General features: G+C 40.2%; 1 protein-coding gene across 4 annotated transcripts; it reads right to left on the bottom strand.

Annotated features, from left to right (window-relative positions):
- Positions 1–203: 203 nt before the first annotated feature.
- On the bottom strand, positions 204–16,693 carry slc25a22a (solute carrier family 25 member 22a). Of its 4 annotated transcripts, none has more exons than XM_042411172.1 (12): positions 16,319–16,693; positions 14,046–14,347; positions 7,398–7,598; positions 7,162–7,287; positions 6,949–7,004; positions 6,566–6,656; positions 5,857–5,911; positions 5,076–5,136; positions 4,693–4,837; positions 4,441–4,595; positions 4,282–4,357; positions 204–4,176 (listed from the first exon to the last, which is right to left on the bottom strand). In XM_042411172.1, the coding sequence occupies exons 3-12, from the start codon at positions 7,415–7,417 to the stop codon at positions 4,023–4,025; spliced, it is 939 nt and encodes a 312-aa protein (XP_042267106.1). In that variant the 5' UTR covers positions 7,418–7,598; positions 14,046–14,347; positions 16,319–16,693; the 3' UTR covers positions 204–4,022. The 4 variants fall into 4 exon arrangements, with proteins under 4 accessions (XP_042267106.1, XP_042267108.1, XP_042267105.1 ...); XM_042411174.1 differs by having other exon boundaries at positions 16,423–16,693; XM_042411171.1 differs by lacking the exon at positions 14,046–14,347.
- Positions 16,694–17,001: the final 308 nt, after the last annotated feature.

Genomic DNA, 17,001 nt, shown 5'->3' with positions numbered 1-17,001 from the left:
TCACATCGCAACGGTCTCAGCTGTTCTTGTGCCCCGGGGAGCCACAATGTCATCCTCTCTCTCTTCAAAACATTGCCCTATACTGTTTGGTTTTCACAGCACTTTTGCAGACAAAAACGGTAGTGTCAGTTCTTTTGTATTCTGTCAGATGACTACTGGACCGAAGCAGATAAGTGTAAAAAAAAAAAAAAGTGTAACCCCAGTGAGTTAAGGACAGTCAGTTTATTGAACAGCAAATTGTGACAGGGAACACAAGATTTTATTAGTTTTTTTTTTCATTGCATTGTAAATAATGTCTCAGACGACTGTGTCATTCACCACACATATTCACAGAGACATTATAGATGGACAGTGGGGTGGGGGTCCGTGTTTTAAAGTGCTAATGCACAGTTCCTCTTGGAGGAAGAGAACATGAAGAGAGCTCAGACCCCAAAAGGCCTCCAAGGTCCCCGGTTGCATTATTCATACATTGTGTGATGTTGTGATTAACAGGTTGTGTTGTGTTTTTTTCCTGTTTGTTTTGTTTGTTTGTTTGTTTGTTTGTTTGTTTTCCTAGTGTGTGGCTTCTACTTATTGCATATCAGTGAGCTGGTTCATTAATTTTTCAGTGAATGTGTGAAACACAAATCTTTAGATTAAAATGTAATAATCTCTTTAATATAATTATAATACATCTTATAATATCTAAGTTACATTCTTATATCTGATTCATTTAGAATATGTAGGTGATATACATTTTGTGGATAACTGCTGATAGTGGGTCTCATATAATGACCCATCTCAGCCCTATGAATCAAGTTTTACAGACATCGATTAAGTTTCCTGCAAGACTAAAATTTCAATCAACATCTCCACTGAAATACATTTCAGACTTCAATCCGTGTCTGCAAAAGCAGCACACCCTTTTTCAATGTCAAGATTCACATCCAAGGTCTTTGTCTGAGTATAATCACCATGGGCCATGTGATCTCTTGTGCCTAATAATCCTTTTGTGCTTTCTTTGATTGTATACACTCTAAGTCATACATTTGGTGTTTTAGAGCTCCTCTGCATTAACCTGTACCCCGGCGACGGATGCAGGGGAGAAAGGATGGCAGAGGAGTGTGAGAGATAGAGGGGAAGAGGGGGAAGACAGCATGGGACTGACAAAGAGAAAAATACCGCAGTGTCACGCCAACAACTACACAACAACTACAGCACTACATAGTCAGACACACAAACGCATACATAACCAAATGCACAAGGTCAGTGAAAATTCACAGCTGAGTAAAACTAAATGACTTGTACGACATTTTCAAGATTCAACCAAAAACAGAAAAAATAATCTGAAAACAGGGTGCGGTGGGGGAGTAGGGGTTTAAAAATCATAACAATAATCTCAACAACACAAAAATAGGCATTGTGATCACAAGAACACCGTACGTGAGATGAACTGGCAATCGGAATGTCGATAAAACTACAACAGTAATTCATGAAGACGAGCTCACACGAGTAGGCAGGTCTTTTGCCGTTTTTCCTGTGGCTCAGCTGCTATCTGTCATCACGGCTGGAGGTGCCAGTCGATGTCTAGCAGTTCTGTTGTCCCTCCCTGACCTATGGCTTTCAGTTAAGACATTGATAATGCTGACATTCGCTAGCAAGTGATTCAGCCTTAGTCATTAGTGCTGCCACTGTCATATTGGAGCTACCTCATGAAAGAAGCACCATTCAAAAAGACAGATGTTAAATTTAATGTCTGATGTCCACAGGTCACTATTGGCCTTGTCCAGAGTATATTCAATTTCCAGAACTGTTTCAGTAGTGCCAGAGGTCATTCACTTGGAGCTAACTACATTTGTATCATCATTATATGATGTTTCATTTGGTCCTAGTTGATAAAACATTTGGAAACGGGACAATAGGCCGACCCAGAGACGTAACCAGCAGCTCGGGAGAAATGGCACCTCCAAGCAGCCATCGAAGAAGATCTACTCTAGTGTTCCCCTTTGCATACAGTAAAAAAACCCTCATCAATATTCTGCATTTAAGTTCAAATGATGCTTGTTGCATTAAAACATGTTCCTTCATTTGATATGTCCACATCATCATAACATAAAATCACCACAATATGGATTGAGGGGAGGGGAGCTGGAGAGGTAGGTGTGCAAATAAGCCATCATGTACAAAACAAACAATAAATCCTAAAACATAAAGTTCATATCATCTGCATATGTACAATATAGTTAAGGTGGACACTTTGACACAGAAAAAGAACACACACAAATACATAGTGCTATACTGCCTATAGAAAGGAATATTGATAAATAGTTCTCACTCCCACAAATGATAATACATTGAAAAGTTGCGTCGCATATCTACAGTGCAACAGTACAAGTGAGGACCTGCTTGAACAGTGGGAGCAAGGAAGGAATGTGATTGGGTAATACACATCAAAGTCACCTTGATCTCCGGCAAGATAAACCAATGGCAGGGATTCAGTGTGGTGATGCATAAAGGAGATACAACAGGACTGCTTTCCCGAGCAGCTTAAAGCAAACAAAACCTCTAAAGCAAACAAGCGAGAGATGTTTGGTAAAAAATCATACAACATTGGTTTGATTTTCCGATAAAGAAAGGTTTTTCATTAGCTCTTTGGGTCCTGCCACTGAATTCAAGTTCGGACACGTTTCATGAATTTAAATTGAGAGTGAACTCTTCTGTAAACAATGATAATTATATGTGGATGTAAAGGGAAATGAACTGTTTCAGCTAAGGTCTTACTGGCTCCACAATGGGTGACTGTATGGTTGAGGCCTCAGCAGGTTATGTCTGACCATTTGTCAGCATAATTACTGATTATCTACTAATCATCTAGCATTCTTTTACAATTACTTTCAAACCATTTAGTGTTCAATGCTTTCAATTGAATCCACAATGAGTCAGCCAGGGCAGAAGACTGCTCTTGTGCTTCTCTCTGTGGACTGAAATTTTTTAAAGCATACTTTTCTCTGGCCACAATCAAATCAGTGATGTCACAGCAGGTGTTTTCCATCATCCGTCAAAGAAAAAAAAACCCCACTGTGACATCACTGATTGGGGTGTGGTTAGAAAATACAACATGCTTGACAGTTTTTATGATTCTGTGTAGAGTTGTATGTAGTTTGGCAGTGCATAGGGTTCAATTGTTGTACACTGTCTCTTGAGTCTATTGTGGAACACAGCTATCTTTCTTACAGAGGCAAAACAGTCAAACCATTGTGGTAGCGCTAAATATCAGATGGAACCTGATCCACTTAAAAAGCCAAGGCAATCAAAGTCTGCTCGGAGCTGAATGGCTGAGTTCATTACAGCCACTTACAGGAAGGGATGTGACTTCTCAGGAAAGATCATAGGGGGTGTGCTGGTATCACATCAACACATTCCCTGGGTCTTTGTCTGAAACAGAGGCATCTACTGTATTTTGCTCTGATTTTAAGAATACTATATTTTAAGACATAAGCTTTGGGGAAAATCTTAACTTAGATTCTTAGTAAATGTGTTCTCAAATATTTTTAGTATCTAAGTACGGTTTGTGCATTTAATGTAGTTACAGTTTATAATTTTCAATTGATCACAATGGTCTTCTCAATCATTCAGAGGCTAATGCTGTTTAAAATTATTAGGTACTGTTGAGCTTGCAGAACTGCAGCAACCAAGGGCAGTGCATCTACTTCGAAAATTCAACAATCATATTCAAAAATGCAATAACATGTTGTAATCGTAAAGCAATATTCCTTCAAAACTGATATTTGTGGCTTCATATCCAGAGAGCTGAGCTGAGCCTGCCTACTGGAATTTGTGTGTGCCACCACAGGCAGCTTGGCAAAACAAAGGCTCCCTCCTAATCTATTTGAACATTCAACACAACAAATTTGAAACAAAATGTACTGATTGGTCATGCGTTGACCCAAAATACGATCAAAAACTTCTTTCAGAATGAGATGAATCCTCACGTAGTTGCGGTGATGCATTATGGGAGGGAAAGGCAGAAAAGGAGGTGCTTTTTAGTTGTCTTTTTTAGGCAAGAAGCTGAGGATAAATTCACCCACACCCAGGAAGTAGACCACCTGGGCGATGCCAAAGAGAGGCGCAATGACCAAGGCTCGACAGTAGGCTCCCTTCAGGAAGGCTGATGGACCCTCATTACGCATGATTTTGCTAGAGAGCAAAAAAAAATCTCATTATATAAACTGAAACAGTAGACAGTGCCAGTAGGTATTGTGGCAGACTATACGCATTGTCAATAAGACATAATGAGGTCACCTGATACAGTCAGTCACTCCACTGTACGTGTCTTCTGTGCTCCCTCGATTCAGGGACTGCAATCGAGTCTTTATCACTGCAACACACAGAGCTCAGGTGAATACATAACGTCAACTATCAGTGAGCACATTGTTTTAACAACGCTGCCCCGCTGCTTACCATCGACGGGGTTGACAGCAACAGCCGCTGTACTCCCCGCAAGGCAGCCTGATAAGAACGACACATAGAAAGGAGCGGGCCCGTCTCTGCCTCTTTTGCCCAGGTTATTCAGGTTGGCAAAAAGGGGGAAATAGATGATGGAGAACGGAACATCCCTATGAAAAAGAGAGACATAAAACAGATGATCACAGCAAAATTCATTACAATTATTCGCTAAAACTGCCACCAAACTATTTTCCAGATCTGTTTTACCTGAGCAATGTGGCACCAAGGCCTTTATATAGCCCAGCAATGCCCTTTTCTCTCAGTAATTCTCTGGTGAGCTGCATGGCTGTTGGGGACTTGGTCTCCACAGTACCAGCCGCCACCGTCTCTGGCATCAGCTTCCTCTGAGCAGCTGTGGAGCATGAGAAACATTTTTAACAACAGACTTAAAGCTACATGAAAACCGTGACGAGGATTACACAACGCTAAGAACAGGTATATGGGTAGACATTTTGAATTCATCACAATAAGAAAGCAGGCTGAAGCTGTTGTAATCTCTTACATGACCACATGAGGCCCCTATTTTATCAGTTTATCACCATACACTTCATTCTTTGCTGAGCCACCATCTGCATTTTATTTCCCCTTACCAATGCGTCCAGCATCTTGGAGCTGGATTTTCAACATCTCCATAGGAGTTGTGACAATAACCTACAACAAAACAGAGACAGTAGTTCATTAGAATTGCATGTTTAATCACATATTTCTGTGCTGACTTCTTCTCTGTGCATAAATGGAATCTGAAAGATTGATTGGTATAGACATGAAGATCTGAGTGTGTTGGGCAGAAACGTGTGTCCAGTGTGAATCTACTGGCATTCATTAGCTAAATGTCAACTCTTGTTTTCCTCTGTAATCCAAGCAGTAGTAACTAGTTAACTGGATTAAGGGTGAGATGGTCATGTTCTCAGATGCAATCTTAATCCAAGGTCTGCTACACTTAATCTAATCACGTTCCTTGAGCTTGAGGCCTTTGGCCTCATTGACAACAGGCATTTCCCTCTGACTCACTCACTCAGTGTACATGGCCAGGCACTCTCACAACCTCTTATCTGATCACTCAAATCTAGCTGCCGGTGTATCATCTGCTAACATAACAACATTTACGTGATTAGAAATCATTCATGAAAATGGAACGTTGCAGGTCACATTCAGATCACAGATAACAGGGACAAACTGCGAGGATGTTTCTGCAACTACCAGCTCTCATTTAAATATGGTCGTGGCTAATTCTAGCTCCAGGCAGAGACAAATGAGGCTGCGGCTGAGGCCCACTGGTTTGTACGTGAGCTGACATTAAGCGCTGCTAAAGGCAGCAGTTCCAGATGGAGAACAGGAGGATGTACTTAATGCACCACCTCACTCACTCACCTGGCATGTACCTGCCCCGCACCCAGCCAGCATCTCTTTGACCAAAGTGAGTTTTCTATAAAAAAACAAACAAACAAAAAAAGATTAAAAACAAGATCAGATTAAAGCATGCAGCCTGACAGTATGAGAGCCAGACATCTTTATTTCTGCAGTCTTTCGAAAAAAGAGTTGTCACCACTTGCGCTGCTGATGCTAATCTTTGTCTTCTATATCAACATGTCAGGCACAAGGGCAGATTAATAATTCACAAGCAGTCGGGCCAGACAAGTCAATCATTCATCAGCCTGCATGTTTGTCACCATAGAGATGGAGATAGATGCCCAGAAATCTTCAGGTTTAACTATGCAGACAGCACTCATGGGGGACAGTGGGCGCTTGCCTTCAGCAACACTCAGATTATGATTCCTAATGTTTGACATGTGATACCAGAATGTGCTAATTTTACTTGGTGACTTGATTTTAGATTGGTTTTCTGCTGACACGCATACGAGTAACTCTGTACCCTCAAACCAGACAGTTAACAAACCACTGTGAAATTCTTGGTGCCCCGGAGGAGATGACAGAATAGTGGAGGATTAACTGGAGCCTTGGTGAGAATACAGACGGCTAATGTGTCAGGTTACATGTTAGTAAACACGCCAGTTAATCACAGTGCGAATGAGGGGATTGGGTGTGTGTCACTCAGCCTGTCAGCACATTCATGCCTCACCCATCCTTGGAGAGGTGATGCCTGAAGAAGTCGTTGGCAGCCAATTTGATGGCTTTCTCTGGCGTGACTAGCGTTAAGTTCACCGCCGCTCCTGGGAGGATAAAAAGGACAGAGAGGAAAAAAGAAAGAGGCACAAAGAAGAAAAAGAAAAGGGGGGGAAAAAGGAGGGGGAGAGAGAGAGAGAGAATGAGGCGACTGACCATGGAAGGTTTTTCCAGATAATTGCATGTACCATTCAGACACAGATTCCTTTATTTGATGTCTGCAGCTTCAATATGCAGCCTAAAGTAAGAATCTTTTGCTATTCAACAGCTTTGATGCTCTCATTTATGCACTGGTAACACATCAATGACAAAAATCTCCTCTTATAATTTATAACTTACCTCTGTACATCCCAAAATATCCCTCTGACCGGATGGTCTTAATAAGGCAGTCTGACCTGAAACACAAATACAAAAGATGTAGTATGTTAGTCAAAAGAATCTGCTGACAAGCTGGGTGAGGCTACTGATTAGACAGACTATCGCTCAGCCAAAAGGTTTCTGAGAGTTAGAGACTGTTCATATGTGAGAATAAAGTACTGAGTTTGCACGTACATGCTGGTGTAAAGGCGAGATCCATTTTGCTGGTTTTGCAAGCGAGTCTTGGCCAAGTCAATGGGAAACACACAGGTCACTCCAATTAGGCCAGCGATCCCCCCATTGATCAATTTAGCAGGCAAACTGGATGAAGGTGATGATGTTTGAGAAAGAGACATAAATATGACATAGAAAAGCCACAGTGCTGCTGTATTTGTTGAAAACCGTTTTAGTCGTTCTATTTTCAGCCTTACCTGATCTGCTTGTCAGCCATTTATCTCAAGCCCTGGCTGGTCAAAGTGTCAATCTGTCTGTTAGCTGGTCACTTGGATGTTGTCCTTCTCTTTTGTTGTTTGTTACAGCAGTGTTGTTGTCTAAATTGGATTATGTGTTTTCGGATTATTCTTCGTCTGCTTGACTCCTTGCACTTGTTGCTAGTTCAAGTTAGAGTATATCTGTAAAGAAAAAGTAAAGGAACGTTCACATCAAACTCTTATAAAGTGGCCACAAACAGATATAAAGGATCAATGCATTTCAAAAGCTATAATGAAGCAATGTTCACAAATATTACAACATGGACTTGCTTTACTAAAGAACAAGGTATTACACCACATGAAATACACTGCAAATACTGCAAACACAAGTTTTACCTCAGAAAAATCCATTAGTTGGTCAGAACTGCAACTAATGATTGCTTTCTCATTATTTTCTAACAATTTCTCGCAATTTACTGTCATCAACTGGCTTTTGGTAAATTACATTCATTTAGCAGATGCTTTTGTGCAAAGCAATTTACAGGAAGTGCATAAAAACTCAAAAGCTTGATGTCATCAGAAGACTGAAGTGTGACCTTCTCAAAAAAAAACAGCTAAAACTGTGTTTGGGAGCCATATCACACGTGCTTTTTTTAAAAGAAGTGAGATGTGAGATCGAAGCGCTAGTGTGAAGTGTGGAGGTGTAGTCTTAGGAGGTGGGTTTTCATTTTCAGGCTGCAGCTAAAGATGGGCAGTGCCTGCAGTCCTGACTTCAGTTCATCCCACTCTTGTGAAACCAACAAATGACTAAAACAAAGACAGACACTGACTCCAAAATGCCCCCCAAATACAGCCCTCAGATACAAATGGGGTGACAGGTTAATCGTTTTAAGCCTTAGTCTGGCAAAATATTCCTACACCAAATAAAAACAAACCAAGAATAGCCAAGATACAAGAAAACAGATCAACCAGGAAAGCAATTCAGGCTATCTTGCAATTCACAACACTGCTTTACGCCAATTGCAATTAAAACTGAGGCCAGTTGAAAAAACACACAACACAACACAGATGAAATAAAAGACCCAGTATTATCAACCAACACTCCAAAACCTATAACATAAGACTAAGGAAAGGGTGTGGATCAGGACATTGTGAATAATACTGAGAGGTGGGGTGTCCTTCCACTGGACTTCAGTTCATGAACAGCTACTATAAAAATAAATATACTTCCAAGACTTGTCTACTTATTTCAGTCATTACCAATTGAGACACCTGAGAAACAGTTCAGAGCCTGGGGTTTATAAGGAATGGTCAAAGGACAAGAGTCAAAACCGAAACATTACAGTTTGGGAAACTTAAAGGGGGTTTGTCATTGCCAAACCTTAGAGAATATGTCCGTGCAGCACAAGTTAGACTAGTAATTTACTGGTGTGTTAAAGACTACGAAGCAAAATGGAAAAATCTAGAGAGATATGTAAAAGGAAGGGAAATTCAAAGCCTCATTGGTGACGGAGAGGTAGCGAAGGATTTACTGGAGCAGGTAGATACTGTCACTCAATTCACATTAGAATTGTGGTTTAATCTAGTATGAAAATATAGATTAGAGAAAGAGCTCAGACTACTTTGATGGATAGCTTATGACAGACATTTTATCCCCTCAGATGTTCAAACAATAGATATCAAATGATGTAACAGCTTTATGCACAGTAATAAAAGATGTCACGAGTTTTCAGGAGCCTAAACAAAACTATTCATTATATAATCAGGACTTCTTCAGATATCTGCAATTAAGGGACTTTTATGACAGAGAAATAAAGCACAATATGAAGTTAGATGAAAATGGAATAATTAGATCCATAATTAGAGTTCACTATTCAAAGAAATATAGAATAATATCTACATTATATCAGCACCTAGTGGAAAGAAGAGGGAAGACAACACTATATGTAAAGCTGAAAGGTGTGAATACTGCAGAAGATGATTGGTTGCATATTTGGAGAATACAACAGTCAACAACGTCCTCACATACCTGGAGAAAATATTATTGGAAGAATGTAATTAGATTCTTTATTACACCCAAAATTAAGAGCAAATACTTGTCTATGGCACAACCATGTTGGAGACGATGTGGGGCAATAAATGTAGATCGTTTCCATGTATCTTGGCTTTGTCCTGAAATTGTACAGTTTTGGGAAAATGTTCGTATGGCTATAATCAAAATTCTGGGCTATGATATACCAAGGTCATGTATAGTACTGTACTTTGGAAATATGACAGGAGATCTTGTGTTAAGAGAAGACAGATATTTGTTGAAAGCTTTGTTGGCAGCTCGTAAAAACCCTATTAGGAAGAGATGGTACAAGGTGGAAGCACCAACACTGGATGAATGGCTGAAAACTGTGAGTGAAATATATGATATGGAAATGTTAAGAGGAGCGATGTCGAGAGAAATGGGAGAAATGGACGATGTTTAAATGTCAACGACAAGATAAGAGAATGAATTACTGAACATGTCACAGGAATAAGTAGATTTTGTTGAGACAAGTGCAATCCAGACAAAAAAATCCCCAAAAAATATTGAAATGATTAATCAGTTCATTATTATCTTTTTGGCAATCAACAAGTTAACTGACTAATTGTTTCAGCCCTACAGTCGATTATCAAAAACTCTATTAGAGTTTCCTTTGTCATCTAAAAGATACATCAGGTATAAAACAGTGACAATGGCACAGGAGACATTTCCCATTGTGAACCACTGTGTAGCGTAATTAGGCAACATTACTGACAGTTCCTCAAAATAGAGCTGTAGCCATCGCTGTAGAGGGATTACCTTCTGTTAAACGAATCTATCACAACTGGAACATCTGTCGTCATGCGTGTCCTTGAACACTAATGTTTTATGCATAAGCTCTTTCATTGTGAAACTAGAGTCATACTGTATAGAGGACGCTCTATCCTCTGTGTGCACAAACATCATCGTTTTAAGCAAACAGATGAAATATGCTGGATGTGGCCGAGATGCTCTCTATTTTTGATACAGTGTGCCCTCGGTGTGAAAAGATGCTTCCAATTTCCCCTTTCATTCTCTCCACCCCCTCCATCCACCAATCACAACCTGCCTCTGTGTGTGCAACCCGCCTCCTTCTCTCTCCTCCTCACCGGCCCTCCCCCATCATTTCCCTCAGTCACGAGTCACGACTCTCAAACACAGCTTTCCTACTCAGATCTTTGCTGACTTGTGGGTTTCTTTGTGAAGTGCATATGCGTAAGATCCCTGTTTAGCCACTATCACTAATTCCTCAGATTCTGCACAGCATGTGTGGATGTTTAGGTTTCTGATAACTGTAGCGCGGCGTGAATGCAGCTGTGCTCTGGTGTGTTTAGTTTGGATGGGGACTTGAGGCCCTGGCTGGCTGCTCCAGAGGTGGAGGAGGGAGGCGGAGAGGGGGGGGTGGGGAGGTTCAGAGCAGGTCAGCGAGCCGCCTCTCTGGTCTCTGTAGGCTGAGTGTTCTCCTCTCTGCTCCCTGCAGATTCACACAGCAGACTCGACAGTCCACCTCCGTCACTCATCTCCCTCTAAAAGCTCATCGATCCCACCGTTTTCTCACCAAGCACTGATACTCAGCCCACTTTTTCAGCTTACTGCATGCTACTTTTGTTTCTCCATTTCCTCTCAATGACTTCCCCCCTGAGCAGACACAACATGCTGTTAACTCCACAGTCAGCACTTTAATTTAACTCTTTATACCATAATTAACAGAAGACTATATGTGTTGTTGGTAATAACTCTGAGAATAAAATCTATGGGTTGTAAAGAGTACCGCAGTCGAACATGAGTCACCCATCAAAGTGACGTCTCCCTCCTTCTCTAACGTGCCTGCAGCTTCACTTGTCCACTTCAGTTCATCTACACCATACAACCGTGTCTGCACCAGGACATTTATTTGACCTACAGTCATAGCCTGGCTGTGCTGTCCTGTCACGACAATCGGAGTCTGTGTGGAAACAACTGGCCTCAGTGTCCACAGCACAGTGGCATCACTCAGCAACCAAATCTCCAAGGAATTCCTTTTATTCTCACAGCACGAGAAAAAATAACAAAGTGTTAGGAAACTGCAGTGGAATTGGTATTTCATCTCTCCAGACCCCACCTAACTGTATCACTAAATCACCTCAGATGCATGCATTTTCAAAATATTAGATTATTCTGCTATTGGGGTTACATTTGACTAGACATGACACAGAAGACAAAAACTGAAATGAAAATCTTTATCAAACTAGTCGACCCCGAATGACTTGAATTATCTCACACACACACACACACACACACACACACAATCACACAGAGGTCATATTTTGAGTTTGTACCTCTAACGCAGATAAGCAGTGATGAGTAAATAACAGACAAGGTGATTGTGTAACTTGCCTGCAATGCAGAACCTTGAACTAAGTAACAACTTAACTCAGACCCTTGAACAAGCCACCAGACGCACTTGATTAAAGAGCTACTAGGGCACCAACTGCCGCAGATAACAGTTCTGTTCTGACCCTTGTCCATCAAGTTGAACAATAAGGCAATAAAAACTGACAAGGATACTGACAAGTTTTGTAGAATCTCGTCAGCAAAGCAGCACACAATCTTACAAGTGCTAGAAGTTTCCTAAAAAGTTTTTTTTAAAGTTTATGGACCAATGTTTTACATAAAATGCTGATAAACTGCTCATGTAATTCCACAAAGGAGGGGCAGAGAGTGTGTCAGCATAATGATTTACATACCATTTATGAATGACACCACATGTTACATGCAGTGCAAATATGTAATAGAATAAACAACAGGGAACATAAATATAATACAAGATCATTTCTTGTCTTCTAACTCTCCTGAAAGAAGAGTCACCTGACTGTAACTTCTGAGGTTAATATGTAGATAAACACAATGGATAAAATGTTTATAATACCTGGACTGAATTAATTTTGGAATTTGTTTCAATGCAATTAAGCATAAGCATCTGCTATGTATGTTTGGAAAATGTACATTTAATACGTTTGCTGGAGAAAATTATGTTGGAACTGGTAGCTACAGTAGTAATAGTTTCAAAAATCTTGGGATATTTTAAATTTGTTATAAGCATAGTTATGAAAAAAAAACCACATTTGAAATAAGACAGATGCATGTACGTTCTTGCAGAAATTCACCCAATTCATCTTTCTTACAATACAAAACAGTATGCATACAAGAGGTGCATTACAACACAAGAATTGACATTACTGGATCAGTGCCAGCCTAAAGAAGAGAACAAGAGAATAAGAAGTGATGTGGCGACAAAGAATAGCTGGTTGCATCTATTGATCTGCTCCAATTCATGTCTTACAGAAGAATTACAGAGAGATAAATATAAACCTGTACAGCAGAGGCTGCAAATCTGGAGACAAATCCAGTTTATCGACTAAGCAAAACTCAATGCAAACTATATCCCATTCATTCAAATCAACCAGAGAAAAACCTGCCTTATCTGTCACACCCTCTTGGCTGCTTCTCTGCTTCCTCGAGCACCAAATGGAGTAAAGTTCTTGCTGACTTGATAACAGTCAGTTTGGTTAATGATAACAGGAAGTGAGTGACTAGTGACAAAGCACTGTGATAGTCAGCACTCACCTCACATGACAGTCGAAAACTACAGTAGAGAAATGAGAATCACACAGCCCCCCCTTTATAAACTTAAAGCAAACTATTGTCACCAATCCATCTGTCTCACATGAACTGGTTTGATTAACACACTGTGGACTCTGAGCCATCAGCAGAGGACTATTTCACACACACACTCTTGCAATCCTCTATCAGATGTCGAGTACTTCTCTGAGCTGTGAGAGCACAGAGGTCAGATCTAATATAAAACTCAATCTGTTCACTTTTACATTCCTTCTGGGGCCATTATTTTTCTAATTAAGTACGAATTAGTAAGTATTATTTAAGTCTACTGCAAAGCTACTATGTGCTAGGATTATATGACTTACTGCCAGCTAGAGCTGCAATGATTAGTTGATTAAACGATTAGCTGATCAACAGAAAATTTATTGGCACTCATTTTAATAATCATTTAAGCAATTTTTTTGAGTAAAGATGGTAAAAATTATCTGGTTCCAGCTTCCCGAATGTTTGTATTTTCTGGTTTTCATTACTCCTCTATGATAGTAAACAGATTATCTTTGGGTTTTGGGCTATAGTCAGACAAAACAAGACATTTTTAAGAGTATAAATTGGCTCTGGGAACTTGAGATGGACATTTTTTACAACTTACTGACATTTTATGAACTACACAAATTGATTAATCAAGAAAATAATCGGTACATTAATCGATAATGAAAATAATTGTTAGTTGCAGCCCTACTGCCGGCATTTGCTGCATCAGCTATTTCTAAAAGTGTTGAGTTTTACAGCTCTCATCACTGACCCTGCTGTTCTTCAAAATAAACTAGACAGCTGGTATAGTTATCATGTTTTTTTTTTTCAATGGTTTATAAGACGCGGTCTATTTTTAGACAGCTACAGCAGTGCGGAAACAAGGGATGAATTTTGTGGTGTCACAGATAAATCTGATTATTATTCCCTCTTCCCTACAGCATCAGGATTATAAACCTAATACCTACTCATGAAAGCTCTCGCAATCTTCATTTACAGCCAGTGGAGTGCAAATTATGATCTGGCCACAGCAAGACATTTCCGCTACAGGTGCTACAGATTTCATGTTGCAGCCATTAAACCTGCACAAGTATGCATTGTTGTCATCAGTGAGTTTCTCAGGCAGAATAAAATGTCCCCTCTGTGCAGAGAGGTGGTGTTGAATTTAGTCCCTCCTCTGACACCACAGGTATCTCTGGTGGCCCAGTTTCTTGAGTCACCCGGGGCTTTTCTCTTGTAGCTCCTCTGTTTTGTCTCCCTCTCAGCTTTCCTACAGCATTGATTGGGGAATAATAATACCACTGTGAGTGGACTTCCCTTAGAGAGAAAGTCAAATGCTAGCACAAAAACATCTGGTTTCAGTTTGCAGATTACAGTAAGGCCTTAGATGGCCTGAAATGACTGTAACTTTCACACAGCAACATCATCCCACCAGCATTGCTACATGTCGTTTCCATTCTGTGCACACATACCACTGACCTTTGGGATTATGCATACTTTCAGGGAATGCTATATGCCTGTAGTGCTGCATGCAGATTAAATGAATATTCAACACAAGATCATTGTTTTCTACTGAATGAGAGTAAGGCAATGGTTCAGTGTTACAGCCAAAAAGGAACAACATTTCCATTAGAAAGCCCAGGATGTCACCCTACACCCAAGAATGGCTAACCTCATCAATTATTTCAAGGCTGCAGCCATGTTTTATTACACTGGCTGGACTCATCATAACCTGACTGATATACTGGTGATGGAAAAAAAGTTTCTTCTTCTAAAAGTGTGCATTTTTTTTTAAAGTTTGCATGTTTGCCTGACATCTTACTCAGCAGTTAAATGTGTCCTTATGTGTGTCTGTGTGGAGTCAGCAGAGTTGTGTGTATATAAATGGCCTCCAGCAGGCAACCCACTCGGGAATAATGACATTTAATCTTACATTTTCATTGCAGGACGGGTTCACAGTTTTTCAAATTGTTCTTAAACCAACAGTCAGGTGCCTAAATGCACACTGAAATAGGTTTTTCTTTTGTTCTTATGGGGTATTAGAAGATCCCTTCATAATGCACTTACAATGTAAGTGATAGGGGCCAAAATCCACAAGCCTCCCTCTGTTTATCTGAAGCTAATATGAAGCTTCAGTCCAAATTAGTCAAATCAAGTAAATATCTTTCAATGTTACAGTCTTTTTGGTGCTAAAGTCCATCTTTTTTTTACTGTACTTCCAACAGAGCTCAACAGGGAAACACAAAAAGGGGATTTGATGCTAAAAAAGACTGTAGATTAGACAGATATTCACTTGATATGACTAACTCAGACTGCTGAAGCCTCATATAAGCTTCAAATAACTTTTTTAAATGCATTTTTGCACAAAATGACTGTGTGGACACATGTTTGTCCTCCCATCACTTACATTGAAAGCACATTTGAAGGGCATCTTTTAATAGCCAGTATGAACAGGAGGAATGTTGTTTTAAGGCAGACTTGGAAAAAATGTCAACATATCCTTTGAAATACTAAATCTTCCATTACTCTTTCAATTTCGCAATAGGTGAGCCCCTTCACTTTCCTCTACCAATCAAAAAGGAGGTGGGTACAGTTTAAATGGGTTTACCCTCCACTACCACCATCCCTGCCCACATGATAATTACACCCCTCACTACTGAGCGGAAGCCGGCAGAAGGCGGCCGCTGTGGCCCCTCAGCTCCGGGAGAAAGACGGTTAAAACGTCATGATAAAAATAAATGTCCATACAAGCCATCAGACTCAAAATAACACGTTTCTATCTAAAATGATAGTGAATATTAGTTACACCTGCGCCCAACGGCTCGTTGGTTTTATGAGCAAAATATAACGTTTTGCATGAACGACACAAGTATAACGGTTATTCATTCGTGACTCATAGCCGTTGAGATTGTAAACGGTCAGCAAACAGGCCTGCCGTCACCGTTACATCTTTAAAGCCGCCATATGATGAAAACGCCACATAACGGAAAATTATTTGCTGCCTCTCGTATCGCAGCGGTAACCCCTGACACATTGCAATCACATCCCAGCCTAAAAATACAAGCTAGCGTTTCACGTCCAACGTTTCTAAACCGCTAATTTAGCATTATTATATCGCTTTATTATTTCGCTTTCACGTTATTCCCAGGTGGATTATTATAACGTCTATAACGGCAATACACACATTAATCTGAAGCAGTCAACCGCTAGATTCACAACATCCCGTTATGTATGTACATACCACATAGAGCTGTTTCCGTTATCTCCTCTGCTGTGGTTGCAGCGTGAAATCAAAGCATCTACTCTCTATGTCTCTGGTTGACAGACCGACAATAGCTAACCTACCGGTGTTACTAGCATAGGAGTCCAGTGAAGGGAGGTAGAAGAGGTGGGAGTGAAGGGAGGCAAGCAGGGAGGGAGGGAGAGAGGGGGAAGAGCCTGGCTGGTAGGACTCCGGTAAAAAAAAAAAATAGAAAAGGGATGAAAAAATAGGTCCCCTAGTGGTTCGTAGTAGAAGTACTACAGATACACTTTTCATTTGCAGCAGAGTAAAAAGGTGTAGGGGTGGTGGGGGATGGTCGCCAGCGTCATCGTGACGATTCATCTCAACCCGGTGACCTTGAACACCAACATGTGTAGCTAAAGGCAAGTTTTTCTGGAGGTCTCAAACAAGGACTATACATTTAAAAATTTTACATACCCTGCTAAATGGTTTATTGATAAGTTTACATACATTGATAGTTCTTGTATTTTTTTTTGTAATATAGAAACCATTTCTCATCTATTTTTTTGACTGTGACATTCCTCAAAATTTTTTTTGACAGATCTAGTCTCACTTTTTTTAAGCTGCTGTGTACTCATTTAATCTTCAAGATATTATTTGTTTCGATGATAATGCAGATGATGGTGCCCTTGAATATCTGA

The sequence above is a fragment of the Thunnus maccoyii genome, chromosome 5, assembly GCF_910596095.1.
Source record: "Thunnus maccoyii chromosome 5, fThuMac1.1, whole genome shotgun sequence".
NCBI lineage: Eukaryota > Metazoa > Chordata > Actinopteri > Scombriformes > Scombridae > Thunnus > Thunnus maccoyii.
Note: the sequence above shows the minus strand (reverse complement) of the source record. Positions and strands in the feature narration are given on the sequence as shown.

Coding starts and splice junctions, on each gene's coding strand:
- slc25a22a (XM_042411172.1), bottom strand. CDS start 7,417: ATGGCTGACAAGCAGATCAG. Junction 5,912..6,565: donor CATCACCTCTCCAAGGATGG/GTGAGGCATGAA, acceptor GTTTTTTTATAG/AAAACTCACTTTGGTCAAAG. Junction 4,177..4,281: donor GGAGTGACTGACTGTATCAG/GTGACCTCATTA, acceptor TTTGCTCTCTAG/CAAAATCATGCGTAATGAGG.